Consider the following 14,412-nt stretch of genomic DNA (forward strand, 5'->3'; position numbering starts at 1 on the left):
TAGTCCTGGCTCACGGGAGCATTTACCTGGCCAATTTGCCCTCTCGGTAAGTCCTGCCCCAGGGATGCCGATGCTTCTGCAGAGGCCACACATCTGGAAGCCAAAGTGTGATGGAGCCCTCCATCATGTCTCCATCAGCACATGCTGGCTCTGTTTCTCGGCAATAGTAGCACTTCCCATAGAAACAAGTATTGTTTCCTGCAGGAGAGAAATGAGCCAGATATACTTAAGAAAGAAAATTAAGAATCCAAATTCTCCCTCCAGCAAGACTGAACAGCTAAACAAGAAGGCACCATGAAAATCAGAATCCTGATGTTAGTCCATTTCACACATGTATTTTCCTACGTGGGTGATAAAAGCAAACAGTGTAAAAAAAATCCCCAAGGAAAGGAAAGCTCTCTAATCTTCCTGTGTCTCCCTTTTACCCAGCCTCTCTCCCAGACAGAAGTCAACTATAATCACAGTCTTGCTCTCAACTCACAATAATTAAAAGAAAGCGATGTCTTCCTGTTCTTTATCGGAGCAGAGGCTTTGGCCAGAGTACTCAGAGGCGAGAGTGCAGACATATACTTAGCTTGTCACACTTGGGGGACAGGAGCAGATAGGTGAACAGACTGAGGTAACATGGCTAGACCTCTGTTTACTTTTTAAGGAGTAAACTTTGACTTACAATCCTCCTGCCTCAGCCTCCCAAATCGCTGGAATAAATGCTCATACCATAATATATCTTCACATATCATTTTCTAAAGACCTTTTAATACCCCATTAAAAAAGAGAGAGGGCTCCTTGGACAAGCAGCTGCCTCCAGGGCTGAGTCAGGGAAGGTCCTGGCGAGCCTGGGCTACACTGACTCAGCCAGCAGGAAGGAAGTGCTTGGAGAACAGTGAGACCATTCCAAGAGGAATGGAGCTGCTTACCACGTTCCCACTGGCCATGTCTGTGGAGTCAGAGTATCAACACAAAAAATAATAGTAAAAAATTGAGAAACCCAGTGAGTTCATCATGCTATGAATAAAAAAATGCATAGGAGGGGAGTTCTGATCCAAACAGAATGCCTACCGAGGAGTCTATAAATGACAGAATTATAAACTACTAAATCACAGCTATCAAAACAGCTGACTCCAGCACAGCGATCGGTGTGGTAAATGTGGTTAAAGTTTGGTAAGGAGTGGAGCATCACAGAGCTCCACCTGGGACGTGATGCACAGTGGCAGGGTTTTTTGCCTAGCATGTGTGAGGCTCTAGAGCCAGTCCCCATACTTGGTGGGCAGGGTAGGAACGTGGAAGTAATCAGATATTACTATAGTTGTAGGGTACCTGTCTCAAACACCACCACTAAAAGTGCACCATCATCACCATGCTTGAGAGGCTGAAGCCTTTCACATTTTGATAGCCAGTCAGTAAGTCCCCTCTCAGCAAGGCAGTGCACCCTCAGCCCCTTTTAAACTGTAGGAGTGCTGTCTGTGTGTACATCTGCATGCCAGAAAAGAGTATTCCTTTACAGATGGCTGTGAGCCACCATGTGGTTGCTGGCCGTTGAACTCAGGACCTCAGGAAGAGCAGCCAGTGCTTTTTAACTGCTGAGCCATCTCCCCAGCACAGCTTTGATCCCAGCAGTGGGGTAAACAGAGGATCTTCTGAGAGTTCAAAGCCAGCTTGTTCTACATAGGGAATATCAAGACAGCCAGGGCTGTATAGAGAGGCCCTATCTCAAGACAAAAAAACAAAACAAACAAAAAAAAAAACCAAAAAACAAAGGCAAAACCAAAAAACCATACAAACAAACAAAATGGATCCTTTTTTCCTCTTATTTTAGATCATTTCACAGTTCTTTACTTTTTCCTATGATTTTTAAAATAGTCTAGTCTGTTTTCACTCTAAAAAGTTAGTATTTCAAGTGTATTCAAGTTTAATTTATTTTTGTAATCATAAGCATTCTATATATGTTACTTTCAATTGGTCAAAATGATTTTTAAAAGATCTTAAGGCTGCTGTACAGTGGTGGCCACACCTTTAACCAGCACTTGGAAGTCAGACACATGTGCAGCTGTTAAGTTGGAGGCTAGCCTGGTCTACAGCTCCAGATCCAGAGCAACCAAGGCTATACAGAAATACCCTATCTCAAAAACAAAACAAAGAAAAGGAGAGAGAGAGACAGACAGACAGACAGACAGACACAACTCAAAAACAAAACAAAGAGAGAGAGGAAGGGAGCGAGGGAGGGAGGGAGGGGAGGGGAGGGAGGCGGCCGGCCATGTGTCTGTGGGTATGCTGTAGTTGATGAGGTTCTGAGTAGTCCATACTGTCCCGGGCCCTGGAAGTACAGGCAGGTGGAGACAGGTAGATCTCTGAGACTTGTTAGGCAGCCCACCCAGTTGGGGAGCTTCAGGTCAGGGAAAGACTTTGTCTCAAAATAGCAACAACAAGCAAGACGTGACTGAGAAACAGTACCCAAGTTGTCCTCCAGCCTCCTCGAACCCATCCATGTACAAGTCAGTTAACTAACAGAAAATACAAATGGCTCTGCAGCAAATGAACACATGCTACACATGAAACAAACAAACAAAACACCCCAGACGTTTCAGGATGCATTTCATTAATGATACTAGGGGAGGGGCACTCATGGGTAAGGTAAATTAGTTAAGTGTCTATGGGGGCAATGTGACCACATCCACTAACATACAAAATGCCCCTGGCCTACTAGCACGTCAGCTTCTGGAAGTTTCTGCTCATGTATGAAGTGGCATATGTACAAAGTAATTCTGGGCGACAATAGTTGTAAATACAAAATACTGAAGTAATATATAAGTCCAATAAGGGGCTGGCTATATATGAATTTATGGTAGACCCATAAAATACAACATTTGAATCAACTAAAAACCAAGGTGCTAGGCACACCCTCCAGGGGTTTTCTGGATCAGACTATTTGAAGCAGGAAGACCACCCTTCATCTGGACCACACCCTCTGGAAGCAACCCACATAAAAGGACACAGAAGACGACTTTTGCTTTGCTTCTTGTGCTCATGCTTGATGGCAATCCATCTAGCTTGCTGATGTAGCGTTCCATACTGGTACTCAAACTAATTCTTAGGGATTCCGACACAGACTGAGGACCAGCAGCTCGCCAGGATTTCTCTAAAATTCCAGTGCCAGCCTGGGACTGCTGAGACATCCAGAGTCATGGACTGAATAACTACTGGGCTCTTTGGCATTTCCATCATGAGAGAGAAGCCACGGATGAACTACTCAGACGATAGCCTGTAAGCTTGTCTAATAAGTCATCTCTATTCTCATTCTATCAGTTCTATTCCTTTAGAGAACTATGAATAAAATATTAACCAAATGACATAAGAAGTTCTTAGGTATAATATGCAAAGGTTTTTATGATATGTTAAATAAAAAGAATGAGATTTAGAAATATGAATTTAGGCTATAGATCGCATAAAATGGTAGAACTAAACATAAATATATATTTCTATTCATACAAAAAGGAAATCAATTATTGAGAGAGGTTATTGCTAGGTTAAGTAGAAAGAATAAGATGCAGAAGTACGTATAGTGTACCATGTGGTATAGATGATAGGATTAAATATAAACGTGAATGTATACAAAAAGAGATAAATTACTAATAGAGGAACTGGAATGTGTTACTGTAGTCCTTTTGATAACTGAAGCATGTTAACAAACTGAATGAATTACTGATTCAAAATTTAAAATACACAAAACAAAACAAAACAAAACAAAACAAAGCAATTAACAATCTATGGGGCAAAACCCAAACCCTTGGGTTTGGTACATAAGAATCTTACTTAGGAAAGAAGTATAATGCATCAGCTATGAGTTTGTGTTACTCACATTCCTGGAGTTAAAATACAAACAGGGGAGTTGGGCTGGAGGTGGAACCCAGAGACTCAACTGCCCAGCAACTGCTCTACCACTGTACTATATTCCCAGCCCTGAGACGTAAACTACCTAGTCAGGGGACTGTACGATGCCTAGCATGCAATTACAGCTCTCCAGTACAATCACCCCTCCAGTTAGATGGTGAGAACAAGTCTATGCCAATGCTTAGTCTGTGTCTAACGCTCTCAGAGATCAGTCATCAGCATCTGGTTACTCTTATGACTAAATGTGCTTTTCCTGAGTCTCTAACCACTTCATGGACACACTCAACCCAGAAACAGCTTATCTGATCACTGAAGTTCTCCTTACTCTCCTTGGGTGAACTAGCCAATCTAAGCCTCCATCTAGACTTTTCTCCTTTAGTTACTGACTAGTTCACACAAATGTGTAGTGAGAGTTTTGGCTTCTTTAACAACCCAGTTCTGTTATGTGAATATGTTTTTGTTTTAACCTCAGGTGTGGCATAAGAGGTTGCCTCACAACAGGTGATTATGACTTGCCTCATGCTCTAGCAGGGACATGTCTTTGCCAACTGTGGATTATTTAATTCTGGGGACCCTGGAGAGGGAATAAATGCCAGAGCCCCAAGAGACCTGGGCAGGGGAAGGGGGCACTCCAAGAAGAATACTGCTGCTGCTAGCTGCTGTTTTGAGGTTTGTCAAGTGTTTGTGATCAAAGAGACTAGAAGTTGGAGACATCCTGATGACAAAGATTAGACTGGTCCCAAGAAACACGAAGCAAGAAGTAGTCTAAAGAGGTCTATACCCCCTTTCCTCTCTACCCTTCTTTCTCTCCCACCTAGTGTTGTTAGGTTGGAAGGGATTAGAGGGGAACTAGAACTGGAAGGGAGGTAGAGCTACCAGAACCCAATAAAGCAGCATAAAAAGTACGCCAACACAAACTCCCAAATGAGCCTGAAACACAATATCCAGTAAACACCCAGATTTACTATCTTTCTGTACCACTTCAAGTCTTTCCCAGGCACCCCTCAGTTAACTGCTTCTGTATTCACTTGGCTCTCCAATCTAGAAACTTGGAGTCATTCTTAGGTTCTCCTTTCTGCTTATTGTCCTCCTAGCCAAGATGTTGATCACACGGCTTATGTTCCAGTCCATGAATGTCTCTTAGTCATTCTATCTCCATCCTTATCTTAGCTCTGTCTCTCAAAATCACTCCAACAGTCTCTGAGAGCAGTTATCTTGATTCTCCCCATCACCATTCCCTCTCCAATGTCACCATTAGCCTTCTAAATGCAAATCTGATTAAGCCATAGTCACGTTCCCGCAACAGCTTCCCAATGTCCAAGAAGAATATCGATCCCGTCAGTGATCCTCTCATTGGCTAAGTCCACAGGCACCTTCTACTTGACCACACACTCTTCCTGCACCTCTAATCTGTTCATCTTCTGTCTTCAGCTTAGATCAATGTTAACTCAGGGATGGGTGGGATGAACCGATGGGAACAGTAAAATTTCCTGTCTCCATGTCACTGAAAGAAATGTAAGAGTTTTCCACATTGTATTACCATTTTGTAATTTTTTTTGAGACAGGTATTGCTTTACCTCATTGCTAAGTATGAATTAATTCAGTCAGGTAAAAGCAAACTGAAGTTCATTTTTCAGTGTCTGCTTCTCATTTATGCCCTGGAGTAGAGCACTGAAAGAGTCACCACAAGGAGGCAAAGTGAAGAGAGCGCAGCTCCTCTAAACTCTTCCTGTTTTATTACACCTACGAGCAAGGCTGAACAGATCCCTGCACACAGGAGGCATTGGGAACCAAGGCCAGGGTCAGGAGTTACCAAGTCACTCTTGAAAGCAGAGCAGTGACCCATGACTCAGTGTAATTCTACAGTAGAACAGCCGTCGCACGGTCTGAAGACTGAGAGGTGCTTGGATGCCTTATTTCTTTATTTTTTATTTATTTACTTTCATGTGGTGGGGGCACACATGTGAAGATCAGAGGTTGATACTGAGTGCCTTCCTCAGTTGTTTCCCACCTCACTTTTTGAGACAGTCTTTCACTGAACCTGGAGGCAGCATAATACCAATTCCACCGGGTGGAACAGTGATCTCCAAGAATTTGCTCGTTTATAATTCCTCAGCGTCAGAAATGCAGGTGTCACTTCCATATCTGTTTTTTACACAGGAATGGGGATTCAAACTCAGGTCCTCATGCTTGCACAGCAAGCACTTTATTGACTAAGCCAAGTCCTTAGCCCCTGGGTTTCCTCACTTCTCAGATCGTTCCCAAGAGGATGCAAGTATTAAAAATATCCAGGACAATGATGTGCAGACAGTAATCGATTTAGGCCAAATCCTGCATCTGAGGCATAGCCAGAAGATCAAACAGAAATAAAGTTACTACATTTGCTACTGGTAAAGACTTCACTTCCTACTTCAAGGAGTATATATTAGGGTGAAATTCTCATTTTTCCATTCTCACTGTTAGACCTAATTTCCACACAGAATGTGACACTGGGATGTCCATTTGCTTTTATGTCCCCTCGAGGTCTTTAGGTGAGAAAGAGATGCGACTGGTTTGCTCGATGACGCCACACCTCCTTACCGTACTGACCACGACCGTCCGGAGGAATCTCTTACCTACAGTGAGGAAGGTGCTGAGCAGCTGCTCTGTGGCCACAGGCTTAACTTCTGTTCGCAGGTTAACATATCTGCCAACGACCAAGGGAGCTCGGCGGAAACCCAGAATCCTAGTGTTGAAGGATGAAGAGAGAAGAGAGAAATCTTTGGGGATGCATTTTAAGTAAGTCTCAAACACCATGATCAATCCTGTTGAAGATATGAAGGTTTCAGAGGTAGAAGGTGAATGACCTCAGTGTCACAGGTACACAAATTCATCATGTCAAGATGCACGTGATTCTACAGTTCAGCAAAACCAGGAGTGGGCAAGTCACGCAGTACGTGAAAACTGCTAAGCCTAGGGAATGGGAACAGGGCCTATCATAGTACCCTCTGCTACATATTTTTCATAATCAAAACAAGAAATAAGTATTAATATAGCATTAGAAAACACTTTAAACTCAGATGAATTAAAAGCTTTCATAAGCTAGGCAAACTGACTAAAACAACATACCCACATGACAATTTAAATAAAAGCATATTTGAAGGTCTTTCTAATGGAAAAATTATGTGTGTGTATGTTGTTTATTTGTTTGTTTATTGATTGATTGATTGATTGAGGCAGAGTCTTACTATGGTGGCTTACTTACTTGGCAGCTGGCCTAGAACTGCTAAGTAGACCATGTGTCCTCAGACTCAGAGACCCTTTGCCTCCCTGGGCTGGGATTAAAGCTGTTTACCACCACACCTATTACTTTCTTTTTGGAGGGCAGAACTTTAAAACTAATCATGAAGAACTGAGATCATCCTTAATTCTCAAGTCTAGCGACTGTCATTTTGGCATGAGCGTTTTCTCTTACATTTGTAAAAACACACAGGCATATATAAATATACGCCTACATTTGGCCTAGTCTTCCCCCTTTTTTCTTCTTTTCCTTTTTTGGTATTTCAATATAAGGTTTCTTTATGAAGCCTTGGCTGTCCTGTATCTCTGTAGACCAGGCTGGCCTTGAACTCACAGAGATCCAGAACCTTTGCCTCCCTGGGCTGGGATTAAAGGCGTGTGCCACCACTGCCACAGCACAGTGGCTTCTTTCTAAACACAACCTCACTCTGCAGCCCAGTTTACCTGTGAACTCATGGCAAGTCTCTTGCCTCAGTCTCTCAAGTGCTGGAATTACGAGCATAAAGTACTACTCCCGGCTTAGTAGTAACCATATCAACACAGAGAATAGTTTACTAAACTAATGCTATGGAAAAATAGAGTTTGCCAATAATTGCGGGGAAATACAAAGTGAAATAATGATATATCGCTTACATACATTAGACTGATGAAATTTACTATGCTGGGTATACTGATCCAGAAGTGAGGGAGGGATAAAGCTGTCGTCACGATCTGCTGGTGTCCAGTAAACAGAAAGGAGAGAGTTTAAAGGGAAGACAGTAGGCAGACAAGGCTGGGGCCAGTCTGACTCTAACGTGCGGTAAGTGAGGAGTTGGGTACGCAGCTCTGTTTGTGGTTCCTTTAAAAGGCTGCAAACATCCGCAGTATTACAAATTCACTTAACTCTCTCCTATCTAGAATAGTAAGTTACTACCGTTTTCTCTACTACAAAATGACAGTAAGATATGTGTGTACCTATAAACTTTGCTATGAACAGTAAGATTTCTGATACAAAACAACACAGTTCTTAACAGAAAGAACAAAATTAACAATGCTTTAGGCAACATATAAATTTATTACTGACAATAAAACATTATCTTTTAAAAAAAATTCTGGCATTTCAGCAGGTGAAAACAATAAACCACAGTTTCAAGGGTTTTTTAAACATTTCCAGTGACAAGAAACCTGTCCAGTGTTCATGAGCGCCTCTACTAATTGCTGTTATCCCCCTAAACAACCTATAGTATTTATTTATCGTTTTAGTTGGTTTTAGACAGTAACCCAGGCTAGCCTCAAAGCCCGGCTTCTTCCTTAGTGGTCTAAGCACAGAGATTACAGGTATGCACCACATGCCCGCTCCACCTGTGTTTGCTCCTTCTCTTTCTCTTCTTTCTTAGGCTTTTTTGAGACAGAGTTTCTCTGTGTAACAGTGTTTCTTTCTTCGTTTAGAAAAGCGTTTATTGGGCTGGAGAGATGGCTCAGCGGTTAAGAGCACCCGACTGCTCTTCCAGAGGTCCTGAGTTCAATTCCCAGCAACCACATGGTGGCTCACAACCATCTTTAAGGAGATTCGATTCCCTCTTCTGGTATATCTGAAGACAGCTACAGTGTACTTATATATAATAAATGAATAAATAAATCTTTAAAAAAAAAAAGCGTTTATTTTACTTTATGTGTATGAATGTTTTACCTGCATGTATATTATGTATGTAAATAATCTGCATGTCTGTTGGATCCCCTGAAAGGGGTTACAGGTGGTTGTATGGGTGCTGGGAATCAAACCTAGGTCCTTAGGAAGAGCACTAAGTGCTCTTAACCACTAAGCTACCTCTCCAGCCCCATACCATACCAGTGCTTTTGTGTGTGTGTGTGTGTGTGTGTGTGTGTGTGTGTGTGTGTAAATGAGAAACAGTTCCCAATATAAAAAAGACAAAAGTTTACCTTTTCTGATTTCTTTTCTTTTCTTTTTTTTTGGTTCTTTTTTTCGGAGCTGGGGACCGAACCCAGGGCCTTGTGCTTCCTAGGTAAGCGCTCTACCACTGAGCTAAATCCCCAGCCCCTGGATAGGCTGGTTTTAATCTCACTACGTAGCCCAGGCCAGGCTTGATTGAATCCCCAGGCCTTCGTCTCCTTCATACTAAGATTACAGGTGCTACCACACTCAACCACTGCTTATATGTCAGATTTCGTGGTGATTTTTTTATTGTATCTTTTTTAAAATATTACTCCGATTTTTGAAGCTGTATATACATTGTACAAAATCCAGTATCAATACCATGCTATATATTTTATGTGATGGGAATAAATCAGTATTACAACAGAAACGAAGCAACAGTCCTATGAGGAACAATTAGTGGCCAATTCAATACAGAGATTTGAATTCAAACTTGTCTTCATTCTGATATTTTATCTGCCAATTAATACCATCAACCATGACAATATAAGGCATGCCAAGAATGATGTGACATGACAGGAAGTAAAAGACTGGGGTTAAAAACACTTAGCCCTGCTGGGGCTGGAGATGTGCTCTGATCAGGAGCACCCACTGCTCTTACAGAGGACCTAGACTTGGTTCCCAACATCCTCACAGCAGTTACATCTGTAACCCCTGTTCAGGGACGCCAATGCCCTCTTCTGGCCACTGTGGGCACTAGACACACTTGTGATGCATAGACATACATGTAATCAAAATATGAAAAATAAATACATCTTTAAAACTTTACTGTGTGTGTGTGTTTTAGACAGCACCCAAATATTAGGTGCTTACAGAACTCCAATGGCACTAACTCATTAATTCTAAACAGGGAACATGTGTGTGTTACTGCTGTACTCACTTCTGGAAGAAGTTCACAGACTTTCCTTGAAAGAAAGGGGAACAAAGAAACATGAGATCACACACCTGTCCAAATGGAAGGCCGCCACCTCTGCGTTGTGTCTGTCGTAACCAGCGTATGGCTCCCCTTCTACCACATAGTCTCTGCTGTACCTGCAGAGGGAAAATAGCAAGCAGATGCAGACTCGAATTACATCGGTGTTGGCAGCCACAGCACAAGAGGCAGAAGCCACCTGTCAGCGAGCCCAGTCTGTTCCACACACCTCTTTTCTGTCAACCCTGAGAATGGGTGTTAACACCAAATAGCTGGTAGATGAAGAGAGAAGCTGAGATAAACTAGAACCCTGTTTCCACCTTTGCAATCATCTTTGAATAAAACACAGATGACGTTAGGTTTACTCCTACAAAGTCAGTGTGGTTTAAATACAACTACAAGGTGATTTTCTGGAAGGAAAGAACCATCTTTGTATCTCCAGCATAGTATTCCACCAAAAGTCACGCTGCTTAAGAAATGTCTTTAAAATGTTTATTAATGTTGCAAGGCTTATAGGAGAAGTTTAAGTTTCTTGGGGATGGGCTGGAGAGATGGCTCAGAGGTTAAGAGCACTGTCTGTTCTTCCAGAGGTCCTGAGTTCAATCCCCAGCAACCAAATGGTGGTTTACACCCATCTATAATCAGATCTAGTGCCCTCTTCTGGCCTGCAGGCATACATGCAGGCAGAAAGCTGTATGATGTATACATAATACATAAATGTTTAAAAAAAAAGTTTCTTGGGGAAGCTCTTGCTGACACCTGGTTTTGTTAATGGGAAGGCAAAGTTGCTTCTGCAAACAGCAGTTTGAATAACCATGCCTGTTCTCTCTTTTCAAATTTATCCTGGACTGGTGGTAAGAGGATAGCCCTGACCAAAACCTTTCTGTCCTGCATCTCAGAGACCCCTTACTGTAAGACCGGGTCTGTCCTGCATCTCAGAGATCCCTTACTGTAAGACTGGGACTGGCTGAGGGAATTAGACGTTCTCTTTCATGTCAAGCATTCTGACGATTTTATGCCACACGCATTACAGAAAGAAAAACTGGCACCTTTCTTTCAAATTAGGAAGGAAAAAGTATTTAATTCACCTATGGCTGCTCATTTGCATTCCTGAATCAAAGGGGGCCTGTCTTGGTCAAGGTTTCTGCACAAACACCATGACCAGGAAGCGAGCTGGGGAGAAAAGGGTTTATTCAGCTCACACTTCCACATTGCTGTTCATCACCAAAGAAAGTCAGGACTGGGACTCAAGCAGGTCAGGAAGCAGGAGCTGATGCAGAGGTCATGGAGGGATGTTACTGGCTTGCTTCCCCTGGCTTGCTCAGCCTGCTCTCTTACAGAATCCAAGACTACCAGGGATGGCACCATCCACACCTCCCCACTTGATCACTAGTTGAGAAAATGCCTTACAGCTGGGTCTCAAGGGAGGCTCCTGTCTCTGTGATAACCCCAGCTTGTGTCAAGCTGACACACAAAAACAGCCAGTACAGGACCTATGGGACTTTAGAAAGAAATTGTGACATAGAAGCTGAGACTCAGGTGAAGAGCGGTACCACGGAACATAGCATTTCTGATGCTGAAACAGTGATCATCAAGTGGAAAATGGAACTACAAGAAGAAATGACCTTCACTGTTCTTAGAACACAAAGTGAGAACCCTATTCTAAAGCATGTATTTCAAGGCAAATGGCACAGGGGTCCTGTTAGAAGGCAGTCACGTAGCACCGTCTTCTTAGCCTGATCTTGAACCATGCATTAAACTCCTGGTAATTACTCCAAGTAATTTCTTAGGTTCCTTAGGTTTAGCCTGGCTGCCTTTCAATCGTCAGTTTAAAAATACCACTGCAGCAGAAGCTGACACGGTAGCAAGCACTCGTATCTCTACCTCAGGTGCAGATGGCCATTCAGCTGGGGGACAGGCCTTGAATACATTTCAGGACTTCAGCACAGTCATGAGACACCAAGAGATGTGGTACAGCACACCCTCCCACTGAACCTGAGGCACCTCGGGACTCTGAGAGTAGGCTCCAGAGCAAAGAGAAGGAGTAAGAATCAAAATGAAGGAACCACAATGGGGTCAGGAAGTTGGAATTCTGAGTTGTATGTGAGTGTGTGCCTATGTGTGCACATGTGGTGGCTAGAGGATCTTTAAGCACCATATAACTTTTTAAAGTGTTCTCATTGACACTAAACTTATTGGTGGGCCAGTGGGACCCAAGAATCCACTGACCCAGCTTCCCCAGTACTAAGCTCACAAGCACACGTCACCATGCCTGGACTTGTTCACATATGTGTGTATAGATGTGTCTGCCTGTGTGAGTGTGTATGGAAGCCAGAGGCTGGTATCTTTCCTTTATTGTTCTCTACCTTATTATTCTTGAGACATGTCTCTTTCCAAAGCTTGCTGCTTTAGCTAATGTGGTAGTCTGAATAAGAATGGCCCCCCACAGGCTTAGTCCTAGGGGAGCAGTACTTTTGAAAGGGTTGTTAGGATAAGCAGGTGTGGCTTGTTAGACTAGGTATGGACTTGTTAGAAGAAGGGTGCCACAGAGGGAAGGCTTTGAGGTTTTAAAAGTCCATGCCAGTACCTCCTCTCTGCCCCTGCTTGTAGATCAGGATATAGCGTAGCACCATGCCTGCCTCCTGCCATGCTCTCTCCATGATGAGAAGGACTAAACCTCTGAAGCTGTAAGCCAGCCCCATTATACGCACTGCCTCGGTCACGGTGTCTCTGCACTGCAGTTGTCTGTTGCCTACAAAATCAATTTACTTCTAGAACGAATACAAGTACGTTGAGAAAAAAATTCACTTGTATAATATACTAAAAAACCTCAGTAAATACCACATTGTGTGTGTGTGTGTGTGTGTGTGTGTGTGTGTGTGTGTGTGTGTGTGACAAGGCTGGCTTCACACTCAGAGATCTGACTCCCATGTGCTGTATTAAAAGTGTGCACCACTAGGCCCAGCCAAACCATGGACTTAAATTAACATACTATTATTGGCTCATCGACTGGATAACTGAACAACACTAGTAACTTGGGAAAATTGGCGGGAAAGGTAGTTAATGGGACTTACCTAGTATTCTTCCTTAAATGAATCTGAAACTGCTCAAAAATCAGAAACGAAACACAACGAAAGCTCTAGCTAGAGGAACCAATGCTTCAGCCCTGACAGGGACCCCCTGGAAGTCTGCTCTCTATCCTACCTCCTCATCTTTGGAGATCCAGTGTTTAGTTGTACTTTCAGTGGAGGGGAAAATTTTTATCTCTACTCAGTTTACTTTGTACCTCTAATACTTGCCACACTGAAGGTATTTAGTATATTAGGAACTGACAGCCAAGCATGGAAGCTCAGGCCTGCATGATGCAGGAGGATTACCAAGTTGAGGCCAGCCTGGGTTATACAGTAAAACTGTCTCAAAATAACCGAACAAACAAAGTCCCAGAGCAATCGACACAGCTCTGGTCGTAGGCTCAGCTGTTGGTTTGCACCTTACTGTAATGGCCCAGGCTGCCCTCCCACTTGTAACAGTCCCTCTGCCAAACTCCTGAGTGCAGGTGACTGGTCTGCCTGAGCCACCATAGCTGGCCTTTACAAGTCCTAAAGGGATCACAACAGGTTCCCATAGATCTCTCCCAAAGACTCGCTAAACCTTCAGAACTAGAAAGACTTTGGAGATGTTCCAGTCTAGCTCTGTCATTTTATGAAAAGAATAACAACAAGAATATTCTTCTGTGAACCCCAAGCTGACGGAATCAGCGACCAGCGCATCCACGTTCTATGATAAAGACTCACCGCTTAGGCTTGAAGACAACTTTCTGTCCTCCTTCAAGAGTCAGTAAAGCTTTCAGCTGTGTCCCTTTGTAGCCCACGTCAGCTTTGATGATTTTCTTAGTGGCCATGGCATGCATGACTGCTCCCAGCTCTGGGGTCTCTTCAGGGTACACTTCCCGGGGCACCACCCACTGGGCTGCAATCTCCCAAGGAGACTGCAGGGTGTGGTCCAGCTTGGGCACCAGCTCCACCCGCAAGCCGGTCATCATGCGGTGAAACGCCCTCTGGTCCTCTCGGTTGGCAGCTGATGTGTCTAAATTGTCTATCAGGAACACTTTGGTGAAGATAAAAATGACGAGCAGGATTGCTAACACCACAACCCGCTGCTTCAGCTTCATGGTGGCCTCTCCTCCTCGACCCACGTCCCTGCTGGTCCCTGCCGGCTTATCACGGGGGACAGGTGGCGACGATTAGCAAGGAGACTCCATGATTACACATTTCTTCACTGCAGCACCTCCACGGTTCCTGTAGGCCAAAGTACAAAGTGTGACTTGATCGGGAATTCTAGCCCTCTCCCTCTACATCTTGCCCGTTTAGTGATTCATTGCTAACATTATGCTTGAGAA

General features: G+C 43.4%; 1 protein-coding gene across 10 annotated transcripts in view; it reads right to left on the bottom strand.

Moving 5' to 3' along the window:
- Fam20b (FAM20B, glycosaminoglycan xylosylkinase) overlaps positions 1-14,412 on the bottom strand; it is a 37,776-nt gene that overhangs the window by 11,734 nt on the left and 11,630 nt on the right. For 5 of the 10 annotated variants that reach the window (NM_001107187.2, NM_001443615.1, XM_087580869.1 and 2 more), the window contains 4 exon segments: positions 27-198; positions 6,504-6,613; positions 10,046-10,132; positions 13,808-14,311. In NM_001107187.2, coding sequence (NP_001100657.1) covers positions 27-198; positions 6,504-6,613; positions 10,046-10,132; positions 13,808-14,184 — 746 coding nt within the window. In that variant the 5' untranslated portion in view covers positions 14,185-14,311. 10 annotated transcript variants of the gene reach the window in all.

Source organism: Rattus norvegicus, chromosome 13 (assembly GCF_021556685.1).
Source record: "Rattus norvegicus strain SHRSP/BbbUtx chromosome 13, alternate assembly SHRSP_T2T, whole genome shotgun sequence".
Taxonomy (NCBI): Eukaryota; Metazoa; Chordata; class Mammalia; order Rodentia; family Muridae; genus Rattus; species Rattus norvegicus.